Source organism: Varroa destructor, unplaced genomic scaffold, assembly GCF_002443255.2.
Source record: "Varroa destructor unplaced genomic scaffold, Vdes_3.0 BEIS01000005.1, whole genome shotgun sequence".
NCBI classification, from domain to species: domain Eukaryota; kingdom Metazoa; phylum Arthropoda; class Arachnida; order Mesostigmata; family Varroidae; genus Varroa; species Varroa destructor.
Genome location: NW_019211458.1, coordinates 39,447,169 through 39,462,209, shown reverse-complemented (window position 1 = coordinate 39,462,209; position 15,041 = coordinate 39,447,169). Strand labels below are relative to the sequence as shown.

The 15,041-nt window shown below is 41.0% G+C and overlaps 2 protein-coding genes across 89 annotated transcripts in view; one reads left to right on the top strand and one right to left on the bottom strand.

The window, feature by feature from the left end:
* The window catches only part of LOC111250837 (uncharacterized), a 182,166-nt gene that overhangs the window by 59,681 nt on the left and 107,444 nt on the right, over positions 1–15,041 (top strand). For 22 of the 39 annotated variants that reach the window (XR_015328216.1, XR_015328214.1, XR_015328209.1 and 19 more), the window contains one exon: positions 12,046–12,140. Coding sequence is in view for 4 of the 39 variants with exons in the window: in XM_086989955.1 (XP_086846081.1) it covers positions 1,233–1,302; positions 12,046–12,140 (165 nt within the window). In the remaining 35 variants the exon portion in view is untranslated. Of the gene's footprint in view, positions 1–128; positions 266–1,232; positions 1,303–3,792; positions 4,088–4,343; positions 4,938–5,712; positions 9,552–12,045; positions 12,141–15,041 lie in introns of those variants that run through there. The other 17 variants (XR_015328204.1, XR_015328191.1, XM_086989955.1 and 14 more) reach the window with 9 other exon arrangements.
* The window catches only part of LOC111250825 (uncharacterized), a 135,137-nt gene that overhangs the window by 117,553 nt on the left and 2,543 nt on the right, over positions 1–15,041 (bottom strand). The gene's annotated exons all lie outside the window — the stretch shown is intronic.

The window sequence follows — 15,041 nt, the reverse complement described above, 5'->3', positions numbered from 1 at the left end:
ATGTTGTCTATAGACGAGCGATGGGATACGCGCAACGGCCACGAGAAGCGCAAAGAAGCCAGCTGTGAGCGGCGGTAGAAAGACATTACATGTCTGCTTAGCTACCGGGCTGCCGGGGCACGTTAGTTAACTACGAAGGCAAAACTCAAATGTTCATTGCGCAAAGCAGAGAGAACCCAGCCCGGATGATACGAGCTTAGGTGCGCAGAAACAAGAACCCACAGTGTATAATGTCAGGATATGGGACGAGAAAAGAGTAACAGTGGTAAGACTGTCAGCTTTTTTATGCACATATGCATATTGCAACTGTACTTGGCCTCGAGTACTGCAGCCAGGAGGTCAAGTGATGGACCTATGGGGTAGGGTAATTCAATTTCCCGTTGGTAATTTATATAATTATTCTTATCGGACCAAAGGAAACATAATTCCATGTAAGCCACCGACGGGGTCAGTTTTGAGTAGATTTACAGGAAACCTGCTCAGGTACAAAGTAAAAGCAGTTATTTTCTGTTATGCATGACTGTGCAAAAATATAGAATGCTTGACACATAAAATTTACACTCGAAAAAGCTAAACCAAAATTTCAACTAAGAAGTCCTAAAAACGTTTTTTCAAAGACCAATTTTTTTACAAATAGCATGTTGGTTCGCTTTGTAAAGAAAAACATGGGTTCGCCGCCTTTTGTGCATCGTTCTTCTACCAAAATCGGCTTGGCGCACGGAACCAGGTTTTTGTATTTGCAGTTTCTTGCAGAAAGGAAACTGATAGCAGGCATTCAAAATCAGGGGACAGTATAGATGCAGAGATCTTCTGCTATGTGGATAAAATCATCGTATGCCCAGATAGGGGTAACTGTAAAAGATGAAGGCTCGAAGCGAGTAATTAAAACCAATTGAAGATTTGAGATGTTCTAAAAGCTAACGCATACGGCCAATTAGCCTTAAGTGTGAAACGTCAGCTTTGCTGCTCTTTTATATGTACGTTGCCATAAACTGAATATTCATTTAATTTATGGTAACACTCGTCCAAGTCCACAATCTACGATGAAAGGAATTTGGCTTTTACTGACTTTAACTGAAAATAACGAAAAAGCTAAGGGATAAAATATATTGCATTTCAAAATAACTCTCGACTTTATACATCCCACCTGATTCAATTTTGTACAAAACCAGTCGTTTTTATGCCGCTATTGAGTTTATAAAAATGTTTATTGTGCATATTTTCATCATTAGGCTATCGTGAGGACACAAGTCTTCGTTAAGTTTCTTACCAGCGAGGTGCGATGGTTGGCAGTTAGTAGTGGTAAGTCTTTTCTATATAGTTATGTTGTAAAAGCAAAAGAACTTTGTAGATGCTCATAAAGCATATTATAGATATAGATAAGGTGTAAACCGGCTTAAAGGTCAACACTGCTTATTTGGCGCAACATGGAAAAGCAAATTGTCTATAAGTGTAAATGAGAAATATTGTTGAAAGTCAAAGCAGGATCTGGTAGACCCTATTTATTTTTGTACGACAAAATCCATAGAAATAGATAATATTTTGATCAATGTTCGTGTGCTTCAGTGTAATTTGAGTTTCGGCTCGTAAGTTTACATACTACCCGCTGAAGCGGAAAAAACTGTTTTTGTTGAGGTGTCCCGGAAACGTGTACATACAGGCGTGCATATGCTGCAAATGATTTATGACGAAAGAACAGAAAAACTTCGAAAACGTAGGGCCTGGAAGTGTCCGTGGCAAAGCAAACAGTTCCCGGCCAAAAAGACGCAAAGCTCCGTTTGCTGCTTTGACGTTTACTTAGGCATATATGAAAGCTTCTATCTTAGCATATGTTCGTATCTCTCGCTTGTTATCCTTAAAACTACTAGCAGGATCTGTCAGGATACAACGATCGGCCAAGCACACAACTCACGAGAGTGAATAGAACGTTGTTGTTCATTTACTGACATCTTATTGTCGGGCGTATTATTTTCCGGTGGCAAAATCCACATATGAAACGTTTGAGTTTGACACTTTGGTCTCGTCCCCATGCTGGGCGTGAGAATCCCATTGTGTAGCCGACAGCCATGTCGCCGGTAGCAATCTGCGGATTTTCATTACCTGGAAACGTACACAATACAATTTCGGTCCGGTCACCACTTAACTGTGGTGAATAGAGGCACGCTGTTGTTTTTTTCCAGTTCTGCGTAAAAGTTTGCGTTTTAAATCCGGCCTATGTCCTAACGTGAATAGCAATTCACAACAGCTAGCAGTCTCATTCCCCTGTCGAAGCTGCACCACACCTACATCATCTCGCAAGGTTTCGATCCTTCATATATATAATTATAGTGATAATTAGGTGTGATGTCATTATCTTTATGTACATACACGGGTTTCACTGAGCATTGCGTTACGGATATATGTTTTTTTACGTGGTATCTTTATAAGGGTCATACTAAGAGACAAATGTCTTGCAGCTAGTAGATTCGTTTCAATCTCATTACGCTTTTGTAGTCCATTGTGTTACTTTACGGTTACGTTAACTATCGGTGCTCGATGTCTAACACCGATAACTTTTGACAGCATTGGAGTTGAAAAGTAAATTTTCGTTTTTTACGTCTTAGGCATAATGTGATCTCAGTATGATAAGCCTACACGATACGCTGTCATTGGTTGGTCTAGGCTAATGTATGTATTCGATGGCCTCCTACAGTTGAGAATATAGTATCAGACTATTATTATCTATGTTTACAGCCATTGTCCAATCAAATAGGGCCACAGTTTGGTCGGAGATATCTCCTAGCGATAGCGCGAACTAAACGTCTGCATGTGCTTTTTCCACACGAGAGCCTTCAATAGCTTTTTAATACTATGCACAGGTGACAATACCGTTAGAAACGAATTTTCACACGTATGTGGTAGGCAAGGCAATTTTTGGAGACGTGCCGTGTGATAGTGGGTCACACCCGCGTTATTACGCACGATTCAGGTATCTGATCTTGTCTTCTTTTCCTCACGAATGAACACAGATGATTTAACATGCGGTGCAGCAATTATCTCGCCCTCTCTATTCAACGACAACGACGTTTTTATAATCGCAGATTATGACTATACTTAAACTCGTAGTGAAATAGCAAAAATACCTGCTGAAAGAGTTGCGAACTCTAATGATTCGAACCATACAAAAAAAACGATAGTCAAAAGAGGTTGCTAAGTGGGGGCAGAGCCGTGATATCAAAGTGTGTATTTGACAGTGGGACCCATACTCTGAAAGATCAGGTGCCTCTGTCATCGAAAATAATGAAAAACAAAAGTAAAAATGGTTCACAACGCAGCGAGGAGATAAAGTCATTTTTAAAAAAATGCCAATTTGTAATAGTTTTTTTAATCGCGTCACCGTGTGGAAAAGTGCGAAGTAACTGTCTTCGGAAGGACTCACCGGCGTCGGGTCAGAATGGGTGGTTTTAGATGTCATAAATTTACCAGAAGACGTCTGCTAAATCTCCACATAAATAGACGCGTTATAAGCGGACAAACGCGTTGTAAACAATTCTAAAATTAGCCAGTGAAAACTTGACAAAGGGTCTGCCTTTCATATAAATTATAGTCTGCAAATTAGCAACGCTGAACACATCTACAGGCGTTCCAGCGACCGATTCCGCGAGATCTATGTAATCCAGCAGCCTATTAGAATGATTGTGTGAGCCTTGATATCCGTCCTGCGCAGGAGTCCTACATACGGTCAACGGGATTATTTAAAAGCGAAACACAATGTGGTAATCCAGACGAGAATGTTCCCTTATGTATTGGAGGATAATTTCCAGGTTGGAACTATGTGTGTTGTAGAGGATGTCTCTGAAAAGTTTATCGTTATTGGTACTGAAGTTCAGCTATACCTAGGAAGTTCACCCGACCTGAATTTCACGTATGAAAACGTATGGCATTATACTAAAGGGCAAGTTAAAATCGGACAGGAGATCACGAACGTCTTACAACTAAAGGATAAAATGCTTAAAATGTGCGCCTAGAGTTCGAGCGTGACGTAGGTGGTACCCAAGTAATTGTAGCTAGGGGTGGGGTGACTAAATAAGTGGTGAAAAGTTGACCAGTAAGTGTTTTCCGTTTCATAGTAGTTTAAAAAATGCGCCTTTAACAACAGTGCCGTTAGAGCTAGCATAGATATTGTGGTTGGGTGTAGAGCTATCTATGAACAAATCCTGCATTACGTGAAAGTTCTAGGTGGGCTTATTTGATTGGCCAATGACTGTATATTAGTGATATCATGTAAATAGATAAGAAGTATTTAGGAGGATTATTGATTATGCTAATGTTAACTCGCAATTTTCCATCGCCGCCTTCAAAAGGTTGGTTGCTGGGTTGTTTCTCTAGTGTCAATGGACAAGGCACTGCCGTTTCAAGGAGGCAAACGAGAGCTCCCGGAGCCAGAACGACCAACGTCGTTACTACCAAAAGAATAAAAACGCCCACACGCACGACATTATACAGCGATGGGAAATCGATTCTGCGTTAATTTTTTTTACCAGCCGCTAACGGTTCTCTGCTAATTGCTGGTGTTTTCACGTATTACTTTACTGCTCACATGTACCCAGCTGACTGAGAAGACCTATTGGCCACTTTTAAAAAGCCACTTATCGATAGTAATAGGTGCTGCCGTAAAAGAGAGTGGCGCTGATGAAGCTATAGCGTCGGCCTGAGTTACGGCAGATTCAAGCTCCGCTGAGACATCGGAACAGGCCGTTATGTTCAAAAATTGAGTGAGAAGCAGATTGTCTCTAAAGGAAAATACCCATAAAACGGAAAGGAAGCGCGTGGCCTATGTGATGGCGAGATATACTTTGCAGCGCAGCTCGTTTCTCACGAAGTAATTGATCAGGTGATTGATTGTCAGCCACTTAATCTCGGACTATAATAAAATGCGATCCGCTAAGATCTCTATTCGTTCAGATATCATGAGCATCATTAGTCAGAGCGCGAGTGCAGGTCCAGTGTTGTTAAATATAATGAATACAGTAACTACTTCAGCTCTAAGAGAAGCCTTGGTGCCCTTATATTAAATCGTGGCTAGTACTCATGCGATAATATTTAAAATGAAAGGCAAAAAAAGCTTAGTTTGCAGATAGAAACTACACACTGGAAACAGACTCTTTTCACCTGTGGTAAAGACCGGATGAGCTGAATCATCATCACCATTTGCCATTTAGGAGAAGCCGTGAAACATGTACATTGAGCAGTGCAGTCTGATTGCATCTAGTAACGCGGCCATCACCGACAAAGGACACTGCCCTTGAATTAATTAGAGTGAATCCAGATTCCACTTGTACTAACTTCCTCCCACGTTCATGTGCTCTGTTTATATTCAACATATACATCCCAAAAGTACTAAAAAATATATGTACTTTTTAAACCTGTTAATTAGTGTAATAATATGTTGCTTGGAACATATAGTTTTTTTTAGTATTTTCGGTATATATATATATATACAGACATTATTTGCAAACAGAGTTGTACAATGTTGATGGACTTTTCTAAAGTAAGTAAAGTAAAGAGTGAAATATGTATTTACTCTAGCAACCCGTATGCATAGAGGCCTAAAAATTTGAGAAATCGGAGAATGATTTTTCCGGTTAGGTCGGTGTACCTACTAATATAAAGGTACGCTGTTTATCGAAGCGAACTGCAAACTGGCGAGAAAGGACGATATTAGAGGCGAGCTTTTTTTAGTCTGAGGTGCACTACGCACGGGCGGCGTAAGATCTCGCTTGTGAGCTCCCCATTGTTGACGTGTGAAGGATCTAGAATTTTTTTCCTTAATACCACCGCCACGCCGTTTTCCGCGCATTATCGGTGCTCGACATAAAGGGCCAGGAGTAGATCGAAAGAAGGGCAATTGGGAAAATGGTGTCGCTTTTAAGCCTAGGTGTCGACTTTTCGGTAGCCAGTTTAACGTCATCTCTTCACCTAGCTCTACAGAAGCCTACACAATGCCGAAGAGCATAATTAACGGAATTCAATAAAAATTGTTTCCGTGTGAGTCCTGCTCTTCTGCAGGCGCGTGATCGTGAATGCGTGTCAATCCATTTAGCTTGCATTTCCACTCCTTCTCGACGACGCTCACAACGAACTTAGCTCGCCTTACCGACATCGTTCGGATAGATCGTGGCTTTCTAACCCGTACCTGTCGCGCGAACTATGATCCTGCCTTACGCTATTCTAGTTAGCGGTAGGATAAAACGAAAGGGCAAAGAAAGAGACGCGTCCATCATCCTACATGGTACTATGAACGTCCGAGTCACTATTGAATTGCTTTTCTGCCGGTGCCTTGTGCAGGCGGTCATTCCGTAAATGATTTCGAAGGCCAGAAAGGTGAGATCCAGCTAGGCTTGAACAGATCCACGTTAGATTATGGGATAAGCAGACTCCGCATGAAAAACCCTGAGATGACAATTAGTTTAAACCGACTAACAGCGAGCGTAATCTCGAATTGGCATGAACACCTCGTGCGATAGAGGCGTCTGCTTTACGTTGGCCCGTCTGAAGGCATCTTTGGTGGAAGATACGTTAACGGATCAAAGAGAACTTTAAGGATTCGGGATGACTAAGGAAGGGGTAGAAAAAGACCTAAGGAGAGCATACAGCCAAGCTTTTTTCATTTACAGCAGCAAATACATGCATCAAGAATCATTAGGGAACGAATAGCAAGCTATATAGGACGAGATGTTTTTCTTTCCAAAAAAACAGGCCGTCTGCTCCGCTTTGTTCATGAGTATAGTACAAAGTTTCCTTGTCAGCACACATGTTCAATTTAGCTAACTGGTGCCTCTGTAGAAGTTTCCTTTCTGCTTCGTGATAGAATGGAGAGTTCTTTCAAAAGGGTCCAGCTCAGTTACCTGCGCAGCTTCGTGTATAGACGCAATACCGTTAACATACACGCTGTGTCTACACACGAATGAAACCAATTGCATTACCTATGTATTTAGGCTCGATAATTTATCAAGAAAGCGATACGACTGGCCATTTGATTGTGTTGGCCACGTAGATAGCACTAGTAAGTCGCTTAAGCCATTTATAGCCAACCCAAACTGATTTTCGTAGCTGTATTCTTAGTTACTGCTGCTGACCGCATTTTGTGCACCCAGGACATCACTAGGAGGTTTCTCTTCTGAGTTAAAACAATCCGCCTCGGTGCGATTGCCATCATGTCAACTCTTAGACTTCGTACAAACAAACCATAGCAACAAAGACGTCCGTATGAAGCCACACATTTGTCAACAACAAATGCCAATTCAACGACGATATCTATTGAACAATGTCGTAAGTCATGTGCTTAGGTTTTGATAGCCCGTATACCTGATGGACCAGCTTATCAAATTAGATGGTTATGAAGGACTAAGACGCAACTCGGTTCCTCTAACGTGGGATAGTTTACCCCATAACATCGTTGGGTATATTCTCTCTGAACTCTGAACCCACCGTTGAATAGAATGTCTGGACTGTTCGCCAGGCGTATTCCCAATTAGTGAAACGCTAAAAAAGCTCACTTTTCTCAAGACAGACTCATATGACTTGTGTGGACGCGTAGATCAGAAGTTCTACAAAACTTAAAGCGTGAAATTAAACGTTCAGCTAAGCTGCTACCTACCTCCTACACACTAGTCAAACATTGACTGTATAGAATAACTGGCAAAAAATGGCACAATGAAAATCATTTCCATAACAAAAAATATTCGACGGATAGTGTCCCTTACAAAGCGAATGTGAGACGCAACCATACATGTTGACAGTAGCTCTGCATTAATGGTTGTTTAATTTATTCGCTATTCTAACTTATTAAAAAAGTCATATTGGTCGAACTTAATTTTCAGGCAACGAAAATGCAGTCAACAAGATGAGTAGTGTTTGTATTTCCACGCTAAATTTCCTTACTTATCGTCCCCTTCCGGTGCCAATGTAGCCGTTCGAAAGTCAGCCGTGGTAGAATAATCAGTTCACCTATTCTCTAGGCCGCACTTCTCTCTGGCATTTTTAAGAGCTCCAAAAATGTTGTTATTGAACGTCTTGAAACGACATTTTGATGCTTTGAGATTTTTGAGGAAACCCCATAGGAGGTAATTGGCTTGATCAAAGGTAGCGGAATTTGTGTGGTACGGGTTGTCGTGTGTACACCCTAACGTTCTTGCGTATATTAAAACAGGCGGTGGTTAGTATCTTGCCTGGCCTATAGTAACGTAAATAACAGTCGTGAAATCGAAAAGCCGAGCCCACCATAAACTAGTCAAGCTAAATTAATTAATTTATTTATCAAGATGTACCGGTTCGAATCGAACACAGATTTCCATGCCCGGAATCATCTCCAGCGGCTGCTTGAAGCTTTGATTTAACTAATCAGACTTCAAAGTGTAGAAATGACAAAATAGCCGAGAGTCGCCTCGGTACATTTAGCATTTGATAATGATTTGCTTGGGCCGCTACTCCGAACGGAAACACCATCAAAAACAGTAACATACCAGACGATACATTAGACAAGGCAGCGTCTTTAGACTGCAAACCACATCTTCCATCAGACCAGTAATTTTCAATTAATCTCTCAACGAAGAATGTCGTACACAATGTCTGACGCGTTTTTTTTTACTAAATATAATGTACCTTGTTAACTAATTTTATACAATAATTAGCTGGGGCAAAACGTACGACGTTGCGTGGCGTGAATTTCGGGCCTGCAGGCACACATATCTGCTGCTAGCAGGAACCAATGTTATTTTGGCCTCATTTTCTATCGATAATGAATTTCGTTAGCTAGTTAATCACAATAACGCTATTATGATCTTTTCAATTTGCTGTTCCATAATGCTAATTAACTTACATCTGTAGCGTTGACGTCTGGATACTGAATTGCTCAGACGGATCTGACGCGACACAGCGTACTAATAAATCGTGCAGTGATACCTGGTTTATGTCGTATTATTATATGATTTTTACATTTACCGCGTCTACTATTATAATTTGGCACTATTTTCTCTACCGTAACTCTTGTTCGATGTATTGCAACGCTGTAGGTCTAATGCCAAATGATTTAGAAATATCTAGCCTGTACTGATACCGGTATTTCATCGGAGCGTTGATATATTCGACTAGGCAGAGCACTGCATCATCTTACCTGTTTATCTGGCGTGTTCGATCAGTTAGGACTGATGTAAAGAGAAAATCTGACTCATTAAACAAACTACTTCATTTAGCCAGACGACGCGCGGAAGGCGAAGGAAGACGAAAAGAAAACTTTCTGTGCCAGATGAGGATAGTTCAGCCCACTGCCTCTCCAAACAGCTGCCCCTAGCCAAAGTTCTAGCCTATCCTTAGCAGTCTCCAATTTCCGAATGAAGAATCTGTTGTATTAGTACTGATGCTAAGTTTCAGGAAGTTCGGTACGTTTGTCTTTCTCCGAACGGGTGCGCGCTGTGAGGGACAAATGTCTTCCGTAACTCGCTCAAGTCCGCAACCGACTGCTGATTCATTCTCAGGAGCATAGTTTGCCCCAGTGATTCGTTAAATCTGAGGTGATTTTTCGATTCACTTGTATAGAGCTTACACTGTTTCTACGCCAAATAGGCGTTCGCCGGCTATTTAGATAACGTACAGGACAGCAGAAACTGGCTTAACTTTTACCTAGCTTATGATGGATATGCGCCTCTTACAATTAGTCCGTTGAAGAGAAACTAGCTGACATCGCTTGAGCCGCAGTAATTACTCAGGCACGTTTTTATCTGGTTAGAGATATGTTAAAACCTGTTCAATTACTGAGTTTTTCGATAACCAAATACAGGGCAAATAAGATAAAAATCATTCCCTTATACCGTAACAGTAATCAATGTTTACTGTAGGTAGCATTGAGCTTCTGGTTCCTATCTTAATCACGAGGTCAGTTTTTTCCAAGACAAAAAACCAATTTAAATAAAGTAAGCAACATCACAATTCGGCTATCCCTCCTTCAAAACGTTAGCCTCTCTGGACTATTTAGAGATATGGCCGACTTCCAAGCTTCAAACGCATTGCTAGGACTTAACAAATTTACGAGATACCTTCAACGAGTAGTTGTATTACTACAAAGCAGCTAACCTATTCCAGTACTTGATTAGATTTTGTTTGACAATGAGTTAAGAGTAATTAGTATCTATGGAACTTCTTTACACGGGCCTTATTGACGACGTGGGGCTGCCTAAATTAGAAATGAATAAATCAGTGAGGTTAGACTGACCAAGGAATAAGATGGGCTGAAGTAACACGTAACGCACAAGCCAGGTGGGTCACTGTCTCGTACAGTGGTGAAGATGTATACCAGACCATACATGAAGAGCAATAAAATCTTTAAAGCAAACAATGGTTCTCCCTTGGTACAAATAGAAAATGACACACATTCCTTATCAAGACAACGGCCTCTAGTGGCTTCGATGACTATATGCAGATACCCGGTGGCATTATATTTACTTGTGCTATTATTGGAGACAGGGGATTGGTGTTATACTACGAGTCCTAGCAGGGCATTTAGTTTAGGGCATTTAGAAACCTATTCTTGTGTGATAGATCGATACGCTCAACAGCTCGAACATCCCAGACCTCCCTATTGGCCTGATTTACTTATTATATTTGAGCTTACTCTACTCGCTTCTTAATAAAAATAACATATGAACTAAGCTTGTTAGAGTCGACTGTATCATTATGTTCATAAGCTACTTTAATCTGAAAAAAACTAAAATGGCGTTTGCTCAGACCAGCTCACATAGCTAACACGGAAGGCACACGCTTATGCCTCATTCACTACCGAAAACGAGCTGAATTAATAAAGACTCCAACGTGACGGAGCAGTCTCTGCTGTCAACCTGAGCAACTTCCCGTTTCTTATCAGTTCCGACAGCACATTATTAAAGTTCGAGTTAGCTATCAGGAAACTTACCTCTAAATCATTCTGCGTATTCGAATTTGAACGCTGTTGTGATTTAGGCCGCACCGGCTAAGCTACTCAAGGTGTCGCAGCTCTGCGAAGTCCGATCTGACTCGTTTACAGGGCTTCTAAACTAGCTCACTGATGAAATAGTTTCAATAATCCAGCAACTTTTTTTTTCTCTTAAAGTTATACATTTGTTTAAAGACAAATGGCTGTGCTAAACAAGCGCAGGACGTTTCAATAGAAATAAGCTACACCATCGAAAAGGCACCAACACCTTGAAAGAACGTATTAACGTAAATATATGAAAGTTACTAAATGGTTTTTGTTACTTGTCGTTGGCAACAGTGTTGCTGACGAAGCGACCGTCATACATGATAGTTTGAAGGCGGCTCTATTCAACCGGCAGCCGGTGGATTCCACTGCTGCACAGGCAACGGGGCAGCCAAGCGGTGTGGATTTTTTTCAAACTTGCGTGTGTGAAAAACTTCATGAACTTGAGAATAGGTACAGCCTAACGCTACAATATATTCCGCCGACAATGTTTGCTCCTGAGCAGTTCTTTATCGCAGCGGCTTTTGTAGCCATTATATGGCGTTGTTCGAAAGGGTTTTACCGAATGTCAAGTATAACTCGAATTTCGGAATTCCTTGAAATTGTGGCCGTTAATTAATTCTCCTCAAAATGGCCGGAACAGGTTTCAGTGTTCCTCGATATAAAGAAGGCCCAATAACAGGACGTCCCCTGAATTTGCCGTACATTGCGCAGTGTATTTCAACAAATCAATAGGATGTAGTCGATGCCGCAGTGAAGCATCATTGTACAGAACCTCTTGTGACCGTCATAGCTTCTACGATATATTTTCTGTTTATTGTTTATTACATTGTTTTTTTTTTATTACTACTAGCAAGAGTTATTTATCACAGTTTAACAATAATGACGGGTCGTACTGCCCAAAACGAATCCGTACGAATGCGTAATTTAAATGATTTTTGTTAATTTTTTTGCAGTTGTGATTTGTGTAACTGTATGTCCCGCCATTAGCTGTTTTTTCATATAAAGAATACTTTCCAGTTCTACTAATTCGTGTTTTTACGTCACAATTCCAGAATCTGCCTTTTATAAACTGTACGTGCGAAGACTACAGAGATGGGTACGCATAAACCCAGAGCGATACTGGGTTCGGCAAAATTCGAAAAATAAGGTACGTAAAATAAGTGAGCTAGTCCAGCTGTTAGTTAATTCATTCCAATATTTTAGTAAAGGATGAATTGCTATTATGTAATCATATCTACATGTTTAGCATGATGTCCGATCTACTACCTTCTGATCAAACTGAAGTCACGATACCTATACTTTTTACGATTAATAATCTAGCTCAAATTCAATTTATTATTGTAGGACATAGGCTGCATCACTGGAACCGCTAAAAAGGCGTATCAATTAAGATGCTTTCGCTGACACACAGGGCAGTCAGTTATTACCAGGCACACTTGAAGTACTATATTACCGTTTCTTAAAAGCTCCAAAGCTATTGATGTTTACCACAGAACTTTTTAATCGACTAAAAATAATATTTTTTTATTCAAACTGAGGGTACGAAAAATGCAACGCAACAAAATCGAACTACCTTTTACATCGAACTCTCTAAGAAGCGCTCACCTGTATTTATCATCTAACAGATTGAGGCTATCCTTAGCGGGTTCCAAATCCCTAATAGAAAAACATGAACACGCCCAGTATGTCAAAGCGTTAAAGCAGTAGAATCTGCTTGGCCGTCGCAGTCTTGATGGGCACTTTTCACAACCTCCAAGAATTTCAGCGCACGCTGAACGTCTGTGGGTCCCGTGGGAAAGATGTCAGAGTAAAAAGAGTCTTTCGGCCATAACTGTCACCTTCTGCTACGCTGGCCCCGCTCAACTGGGCTACATATTTAGCAGATTGCTACCTTGAATAGCGTCAGTATAACAAATCATATTTTGATCTATTCTAGCGCTTTCTGGACGCGTCGAACACCCGCGTAGCTTCTATAGATGCCATGGTTTTCGATACAATTTTCGACAGCAAGCGTAAGCTGTTGCTTTGATAATGTTCTATAGCGGTTCGGTTTAAATAAGACGGCTAAGATAGCGAGAGACAATCTTCTGAATACACATCCTATAAGTCCAACTAGACGCCTAACACGTTTAGGTCTTTTGGAGGGAATGCCCTGCCAAAAATGAAGTGATATCATCACTGTCTGAAATTATCGGGGGCGGGGGGGCGTCACCCGTTTCGGATACAGTCCTTCAGACAGTTCAGACTGTGCTAAGAAAATCGATAAGGAGCTTGCTAGCTATCAACTTCTAGTTACTTCAATCATATCGTGCTGTTTGTAGCCCAAGACGTGTAGCATTTACCGCTAACATTAATCGAATAATCAGTGTGAGAAAACTAACTGAACTTACTTTGGTGGAGTTCTACTCTTGGATTACGTACCCCATATATGCAAGTACATATCTTCGAAGTTCAATCATGGACTCTCATTAGCACATATCAGGCCTGGTGCGCTATGCTGTTTTTCTATCTGCAGACACTGCGATCGCCATTGTCTAATGCTTCCTTCAAACAGAACATGTCCGATATCGGGCCGGGGAAGATACCAAACGTGGCTATGACTGAAGACTTCAAATAGGCCAAGTCTATCTAAAACCTCAAAGTGGGCCACGTGCTGCAATGATATAAGACTTGCACGGTCTGGCTCGAAAAAAGTCTTGATAGGATGATAAATAGATTTGGACAGAGGATCGAGGAGCAAGCAACGGTGGCACAACTACACCGCTATAGGTCATAGTGTCATTGACACACCTACAGACTCCAATGTGTTCCATCGTGCCTTCATTATAGATTGGTGACGTTCAGGACTTGAGATCGTCGACGAATTGGGCTTTCGTTTTTAGAACACCTCTCTCACCGCACTTGCGATTGAAAAGTGACCTCTTGTGGAAGAACTAACCCGCGTATATGAGTTTATGATTTTATGTGAAGGAGCTCGTGCGAACAGAACACCTAGTTCACGTACTATACAATGAACGAGACTAAAATGATTTATTATTAGCTTGTTACGTTATAATAGTCTATATACTAGTCGAGTTAGTGGTTCGTTTTCAGCTAACCTAGGAGCGCTAACTTCGACCGTAAAGCCGCCGCTACCACGCGCTATCAGTCGTCCTTGCTAATGTCGCTCGTCGCGTAGTCACTCAGTCGAGTCCATTAGGTCGACAAGAGCACCGAGAAACAAAGCTTTCTGTCTAAGTTGATGATTTACAATTCGACTAGTTGCAGTTCGGCGAGAGAAACAAATAAATGCTGTATATTGACTAAATAGGTTTCCTCTTATTGCAAGATACCAAGTCTAGTCTGTGAGCACCTTAAGACCCCTGATTTTTGCAAAAAATGTGTAACCATTACATTACTCGGCCGTATTAGTAACGCTTTCTTGGTGACACAGCAGTGCATCGAAGGGCCATCAAATTAGGCCTGTCGTTTAAAATGCTTAGACAGACAATCTCATGTGGATAGTCCGTGGACGACAAGGTCGTCCCTGAGAGTCTTAAGATCCATAATTACAGTGTTATTATTATACATAATCACTCAAGGGGGAAGGGGCTGTACTTCAAAATCGCACGACTGATTGCTCTTAAGATCATAGCGATCGCAAACAAGGTCTAATCAATGTATCAGCGGAGTGAGTGTGAAAATCATCTGTCATTGATTTTTTGAAGATGACCTCATTTTGTACAGTTTATAGGACAGCAATCTGTACATGTCATAACGAAAAATTTGGACCATATTCTTACTTAACGTTCTCTTCAAAAAAGTTATGTACGCCAAGGAGCTTGTCATATGAACCATTTTGTTCTTGCAGCCTTAGCGTTATATGCGGAAATCATCACTTATAACAGGCACGACCTAACCGTTTCATATATGCTAACTCGTGTTGACTCGTTATACCCTTAAAATCGTTGTTTGAAGTAATGCGTCAAGCTTGTTACCTTATAATGATCGGGTGCAGGTCGAGGATAGGTTAATTAAAGACTGCGTCCGATAATCGTATGGAAACCAA